The sequence below is a fragment of the Sinocyclocheilus grahami genome, unplaced genomic scaffold, assembly GCF_001515645.1.
Source record: "Sinocyclocheilus grahami isolate Dianchi unplaced genomic scaffold, SAMN03320097.WGS_v1.1 scaffold58.1, whole genome shotgun sequence".
Lineage (NCBI taxonomy): Eukaryota > Metazoa > Chordata > Actinopteri > Cypriniformes > Cyprinidae > Sinocyclocheilus > Sinocyclocheilus grahami.
This window is the reverse complement of record NW_015505237.1, coordinates 1,793,094-1,801,208: the sequence shown is the minus strand read 5'-3', so window position 1 is coordinate 1,801,208 and position 8,115 is coordinate 1,793,094. Positions and strand designations below refer to the sequence as shown.

The 8,115-nt window shown below is 38.6% G+C and overlaps 1 protein-coding gene across 1 annotated transcript; it reads left to right on the top strand.

Moving 5' to 3' along the window:
* The first annotated feature begins 5,388 nt into the window (after positions 1-5,388).
* LOC107584333 (THAP domain-containing protein 6-like) lies at positions 5,389-7,178 on the top strand. Its single transcript, XM_016270909.1, has 4 exons — positions 5,389-5,624; positions 6,488-6,680; positions 6,756-6,852; positions 6,970-7,178. Exons 1-4 carry the CDS (start codon positions 5,545-5,547, stop codon positions 7,176-7,178), a joined length of 579 nt encoding a protein of 192 aa, XP_016126395.1. The 5' UTR covers positions 5,389-5,544.
* Positions 7,179-8,115: the final 937 nt, after the last annotated feature.

The following is an 8,115-nucleotide window of genomic DNA, read 5'->3' as shown; positions in this document are numbered from 1 at the left end:
GTTGAGAGTCTGCATAAGAAGGGAGATCTCCTTGCCTAAAACCCACAACAAAAAACAGATTTCAGTTTAAGAATAAGGCTGGTTATTGACACAGATTTCACTATTTGATTTGATTCTGAAATCATAAGCCCTCGATTAAATTTGATTTAGATCATGATCAGGAATATTTCAGGCAATTGTCAGAAAAAATAAAAATAAATCTAAATTACGCAAATTATATAGTACACGACTATAATATTAATGTTTAACTGACAAGAAAGCCCAAATTCAATTGCTATTATTTTTAGATATTATAATCAACGCTCAAATAAAAAAAACTGACAGTTTACATTTAATTTGCTAATTTAAACAGTTGCAGCAAAATTCGAGCAAAAATTGTCTCCTCAATAGCGTAGAGATGCAAGAAGCACCGCTCACACAGAAGTCACGTTAAAACCAAGCAGGTTTTTTTTTTTAGCTCAATGTGGAGAATTTATGTGGCCAACTTAAAAATGAGCAACCTTGCTTGGGGACGTGTTTCACCCATACATGAAACTCCCGATCGCCTGGATTCCTACAGGAATGACTGGGTTTCATACACACAATTTTGCAGAGCAACAATGTGACTAAATTTATTTGATCTAAAAGTACAGTAAAGTACAAAATTCTAAAATATCAGTAGAATTTAACTGTTAATTGAAAATAACTGTTGTCTATTTGAATATATTGTAAAATGTAACTTCTTCCTGTGATGTAAAGCGGAATTTTCAGCATCATTACTCCAGTCTTCAGTGTCCCATGATCCTTCAGAAATCATTCTAATATTCTGATTCTGAAACATTTCTTATTGTCAATGTTGAAAATTGTTTTTGTGGAAAAGAAAGTTCAAAGAACAGCAATCATTTGAAATGGAAATCTTTCATAACATTATCATTGTCTTGTCACTGTTTAACTGTGCCAGAAAATGTAAAGAGCATTAAGAGTGAGCCAAAGGTAGGCGTTGCTGCACATTCAGGCAAACACATTGACTCACCCAAGCCCTTCACTTTCTTCTTGTCCTGCAGCTTTTTCCGGTCCTTCTCAGTGCATCCATTGCCGTTCAGTTTGGCCTCCTTCTCAGACAGCCCGTTCACTTCCACACCATCAGGCTGGCCGTTGGTCACCGCCGCATCCTCACCGCCAACACCACCATCCTCAAGACAATAGGTGCTGAGGATGTCCTCCAGCTGTCTGCTCAGTTCCTCAGCCATGTCACAGGAGGCAGAACTCGCTCCAGCCTCTGCCACTGAACACAAGAAACATGGAAGGTGAGTGAGAAGAAATGTGGCAGTGAATAATTGGACACACTAGGACACACTTACAGCCTTCCTCTGCCTGAGAATTGTTGGTTGGTGTGCCATCCGGCTGTGTTATGGCTTCTTTAGGGCTGTTGGTCATCTCAGATGCAGCGGTGCTCTGTATCTCTGTATCATCCGCACTGCTATCAGCTACTGGATCCTCCATCTCACTCCTCTGCATTGCTGAACAAATACTAAGAGACAACAACACACAGGTAAACGACTACAAGACATCATATTGCATCTATTAGCTTGAACAGTTTCGGTTTCAGTTGCAAATTTACGAATCTGTTGTGTGAGAGACTGGCAAACAAACGAAGATGACTGGTTAACTCACTATATATACACAATATCATAACACGCTAATCGCTAAACGCCGACTTCAGATCACACCTAGGACATTCAATCGATTGTCAATCATAAAATGCTTCGTGTAACTTTCAGTCAATAACAACTGACAGACGTCCAAAACAAAGAACACGCGCTACTTTTAGCTGACGGTTTAAAACTGTAGATAAACATAGAAGTATAACTGAGCGCTGTTGCTGGGCAACATCTCGCTCGACTAGTTTAGCAGTCATGGCTAACCAAACGCTCAGTTAAACATCTGCTGACTGACTCGACGCGCTCTACCGTTTGACAGTTTCACAACAAACACCTTAAATGCATCTCTGCTGTCAGCTAATACCGTTTAAATGAATACCAGTGTTTTAGTTTGGTCCAAGAAACCACTTCTGCTGTTTGTCACCACTCTTTACCCTTCCCACTGCTGCTTCCAACTGACACAGGAAATGCCAGGGAAACAATCGAAGATGATTGGTCGAACATTTGCAAACTTCCGGTGTCATTTTTTTTATTACTATTATTGTATGGCAGTGCTTTATTATTTATTTGTCGTTGTTTTGTTTTTATATTAGCTTTGAATTAATATTCCTAACAAAATATTTCTCGATAACGCCGATCTGGGCGATAGTGATGGCAAAAAGAAGCTTTGAATCAATCGAACCAACTGATCCGTGCTCGAAACCCCGCAAACTAGTTGAACCTGCTAGTCAAAAGCGGGGAAAAAAAAAAAATATATATATATATATATATATACACAAGTATGAAATGTTTCGAAACCAGAATCCCCATTTTCTGAAATCCCGCGTCCCGGACCACTGATTCAGAACTAACTGCTTCGAAGCTTCTTGTTTCCGACAGCGGCAGCGCCGGCCTGTCATCAGCGTCAGTGTCGCCGCCATATTGGACCGGGCAGCTCTTTGTCAGAAGACTGGTCTGAAGAAAATATGCCTGATTCGTGTGCTGCTTGGGGCTGTATTCATGTAAACAAGCTCAAGCCCAGCCAGCTGAAATGCTAAATCAGCTCATCAGGACACAACGGCAACTCTTTTCATCGTTTTATTTTTATTCCTCAGCTCCATTTATAATGTTAGTGAAGGTTTTTTTTACACCCAAAAAGGTAGCATTTATTTTTTCACCTTCTCTCTTTAGGAGTGATATTTTCTCTTTATACAACACATGACCTGAGATGTTGACATCTTTTGATATCATCATGTCTTACCAGCTCAGCATACTTCTTACAGAGGCCACCCAGCTTCTCCTCTGGAGTGCTCAATGTGTTGAGAGTCTGCATAAGAAGGGTGATCTCCTTGCCTAAAACACACAACAAAAAACAGATTTCAGTTTAAGAATAGGGCTGGTTATTGACACAGATTTCACTATTTGATTTGATTCTGAAATCATAAGCCCTCGATTAAATTTGATTTAGATCATGATCAGGAATATTTCAGGCAATTGTCAGAAAAAAATCTAATAAATCTAAATTACGCAAATTATATAGTACACGACTATAATATTAATGTTTAACTGACAAGAAAGCCCAAATTCAATTGCTATTATTTTTAGATATTATAATCAACGCTCAAATAAAAAAAAACTGACAGTTTACATTTAATTTGCTAATTTAAACAGTTGCAGCAAAATTCGAGCAAAAATTGTCTCTTCTCAATAGCGTAGAGATGCAAGAAGCACCGCTCACACAGAAGTCACGTTAAAACCAAGCAGGTTTTTTTTTTAGCTCAATGTGGAGAATTTATGCGGCCAACTTAAAAATGAGCAACCTTGCTTGGGGACGTGTTTCACCCATACATGAAACTCCCGATCGCCTGGATTCCTACAGGAATGACTGGGTTTCATACACACAATTTTGCAGAGCAACAATGTGACTAAATTTATTTGATCTAAAAGTACAGTAAAGTACAAAATTCTAAAATATCAGTAGAATTTAACTGTTAATTGAAAATAACTGTTGTCTATTTGAATATATTGTAAAATGTAACTTCTTCCTGTGATGTAAAGCGGAATTTTCAGCATCATTACTCCAGTCTTCAGTGTCCCATGATCCTTCAGAAATCATTCTAATATTCTGATTCTGAAACATTTCTTATTGTCAATGTTGAAAATTGTTTTTGTGGAAAAGAAAGTTCAAAGAACAGCAATCATTTGAAATGGAAATCTTTCATAACATTATCATTGTCTTGTCACTGTTTAACTGTGCCAGAAAATGTAAAGAGCATTAAGAGTGAGCCAAAGGTAGGCGTTGCTGCACATTCAGGCAAACACATTGACTCACCCAAGCCCTTCACTTTCTTCTTGTCCTGCAGCTTTTTCCGGTCCTTCTCAGTGCATCCATTGCCGTTCAGTTTGGCCTCCTTCTCAGACAGCCCGTTCACTTCCACACCATCAGGCTGGCCGTTGGTCACCGCCGCATCCTCACCGCCAACACCACCATCCTCAAGACAATAGGTGCTGAGGATGTCCTCCAGCTGTCTGCTCAGTTCCTCAGCCATGTCACAGGAGGCAGAACTCGCTCCAGCCTCTGCCACTGAACACAAGAAACATGGAAGGTGAGTGAGAAGAAATGTGGCAGTGAATAATTGGACACACTAGGACACACTTACAGCCTTCCTCTGCCTGAGAATTGTTGGTTGGTGTGCCATCCGGCTGTGTTATGGCTTCTTTAGGGCTGTTGGTCATCTCAGATGCAGCGGTGCTCTGTATCTCTGTATCATCCGCACTGCTATCAGCTACTGGATCCTCCATCTCACTCCTCTGCATTGCTGAACAAATACTAAGAGACAACAACACACAGGTAAACGACTACAAGACATCATATTGCATCTATTAGCTTGAACAGTTTCGGTTTCAGTTGCAAATTTACGAATCTGTTGTGTGAGAGACTGGCAAACAAACGAAGATGACTGGTTAACTCACTATATATACACAATATCATAACACGCTAATCGCTAAACGCCGACTTCAGATCACACCTAGGACATTCAATCGATTGTCAATCATAAAATGCTTCGTGTAACTTTCAGTCAATAACAACTGACAGACGTCCAAAACAAAGAACACGCGCTACTTTTAGCTGACGGTTTAAAACTGTAGATAAACATAGAAGTATAACTGAGCGCTGTTGCTGGGCAACATCTCGCTCGACTAGTTTAGCAGTCATGGCTAACCAAACGCTCAGTTAAACATCTGCTGACTGACTCGACGCGCTCTACCGTTTGACAGTTTCACAACAAACACCTTAAATGCATCTCTGCTGTCAGCTAATACCGTTTAAATGAATACCAGTGTTTTAGTTTGGTCCAAGAAACCACTTCTGCTGTTTGTCACCACTCTTTACCCTTCCCACTGCTGCTTCCAACTGACACAGGAAATGCCAGGGAAACAATCGAAGATGATTGGTCGAACATTTGCAAACTTCCGGTGTCATTTTTTTTATTACTATTATTGTATGGCAGTGCTTTATTATTTATTTGTCGTTGTTTTGTTTTTATATTAGCTTTGAATTAATATTCCTAACAAAATATTTCTCGATAACGCCGATCTGGGCGATAGTGATGGCAAAAAGAAGCTTTGAATCAATCGAACCAACTGATCCGTGCTCGAAACACCGCAAACTAGTTGAACCTGCTAGTCAAAAGCGGGGAAAAAAAAAAAATATATATATATATATATATATACACAAGTATGAAATGTTTCGAAACCAGAATCCCCATTTTCTGAAATCCCGCGTCCCGGACCACTGATTCAGAACTAACTGCTTCGAAGCTTCTTGTTTCCGACAGCGGCAGCGCCGGCCTGTCATCAGCGTCAGTGTCGCCGCCATATTGGACCGGGCAGCTCTTTGTCAGAAGACTGGTCTGAAGAAAATATGCCTGATTCGTGTGCTGCTTGGGGCTGCAAAAACCGCCGCACAATCCAAAGCAGATACCGCGGAATTACTTTTCACAAGTAAGACTGTTGCGTCTGGTTGTATCAGGTCATTTTTACATTAACAGAGCCATACTGTTCATTGCTAACGATAACAGTCGCTAACTGTAAAAGCTGAGACTGTATAAGATATCTTAGAGGTGAAGTTCTTATAAAGTCTCAGGCTGTATTATAGTTTATTTAGGGATTTATTATAGTGGTCCAATCAGCATGACCCATCTCGACTTTGACAACCCATCGCACTGTTTTGAGCAGCGCCACCAAGCCACGTAGCTGTGTACCTAAATCTTGAGCTAAACGCGTTACAGAAATGAAATGAAGCTGAGTGAAACTTTGTGCATTTCTGTGATAGGACAAACATTTTTTTGAGAAGTAAGTTTGTGTGACAAGTTCACTTTCCTTATTATTTCAGCTGATAACACAATAACAAGGTACACACTGGTTTTTCATTGTTTATTACTTACATTATTAGTTATCAGAAGTTTTTACTACTATTAAAAATAGTTTACTAAACAAATAATACACAAAATATTTTTTTCACGTGACACCAAATCCTAAAAAGGCTTTTGCTTCATTTACTTTACTGAAAACGTAGAAATGTCTAATTATTCTTCCAAAAATTCCATAGCTGTACTAAATACAGACACCATGCAAGTTATTACGGTTTGGACCTTTGGTAGGAAGAAACTGTATACAATGAACCTGTTGAAATTTAGAGTACCCATGCTTTACATTGTAAACCACATTGCCCAATACTTATCATCTATGTTGACTTTTTTCTATAAACTGACTTTAATGACAAGCAACTTGTTGCGGGTGAGTGACTGACATATTGTGAATCTGACGATTGTTAGCTGGCTATGTAACTTTTCTCACATTTGAAGGTTTCCTAGGGAGAAAGCATTGAGGAGGCAGTGGGAAATAGCTACAAGAAGGAAAGGTTTTTCCGCCAGCGACTGCTCTGTGCTGTGCAGTGAGCACTTTAAGCCACGGGATGTAGACAGGACAGGTCAGATTGTCAGGATTCGAGAAGGAGCTAAACCATCTGTCTTCAGTTTCCCAGCTCATCTACAAAGAGTAGGTTTACCACTATATTATACAATTGTGATAGCTTGTCATTAGGCTCAGTTATACATTTTTCTTCAACCTTAGCCAGTGGCACCCAGGAAAACAAGAACATCAAGGAAAGCTGAAGAGAGGCCGCCAGTGGACTGTTCTCAGCAGTTACAAGAGACTAAACCTGTAGTGAGTAAGTGAGTATTTTATGCACCAAAATGCTATGATTTTGAGTGATGTGTTATAAACATTATAACATAAAAATGTAATTTTCCTATTTTCCTTGATCACTCTTATGCATTGCCTGCAGATCCCACTGATCTAAAGGCTAGACTCGGAGAAGCCTTGGCTAGAGTGGAGAGTCTGGAGCGAGACATGAGGAACGTGAAGAAACGAGAACAGAGGGCAAAGAACATGGTGCTAGCTCTTCTAGAGGACCTGAATGGAAAGAACTTCATAAATGACGAGTTGAAACACAAGCTCAATTTCTACTCTGGGAAAATGAAAATAAAAAGTTGAACTGTGTGGCGGCTGAGTTCCATGGATGCCAAGCCTGGTGTTAAAATGATGTTATATATGTTGATATGTATTTTTGATTTGTCTATAGTTCCGGTGCAGTGGTTTGGTGGGAATAGTCTCCAGTCTTGTGTGATATAATTTAATATTAATAAATATTACAATAATATTGTCTAGTGAAAAATATTTAAAGTGTGCAGTAAATGTAACTTTTTTTTTTTTTCAAAAATGTTTTTTTTCTGACTGCATTATTGTAATACAATTAGCATTAAACTTAAATTCAGGAACTGTTGTGGGATCTTTGATTTTGAAAACAAAAAACAATAGTGACATGGGTCTTCTGTGTATTTGATGGCTTTTTGATTTTAGATATGGGGGTTATCATTTTGAGAAATATGTTTCAGGAAATGTTTTTGCAATCTGGAAAAACTGCCGTACTTTATATGCCATAACAAAACCATGAAAAATTTTTCATTACATTTACAACCATTTCCATATATGGAACCTCTTCTATATATATATATATATATATTTTTTTTTTCATTGCATACCACTGAATAGTGTTTTATCAGAAACTAGCAATATGGTTTATTAATTTAGCATACTCATGGTATATCATTAAACCAGTGGGGTCAGCTAAAAGTAGCTTAAAACATGGTAATAAACTTTTTTGAAATGGCATTCAAACAATGACATCTTGCCACCTTAAAGTTCATTCGGTACAGATCAGAAAATTGGGTGTTGGTTCCATCTTCAGCATCTGAACTAATTCAGCCCGTTACATCCACTATCTGAGAACAGCATAAATGCTTAAGTTTACCATATTAATACTGACTTGCATACAAACTCTGAAACAACTGCAACTTAAACTTGAAAATGATTAAACTGACAAAGGCTTTCAAATATATGTAAAAGCACTGCTTCACATTTCCTTTTTTTT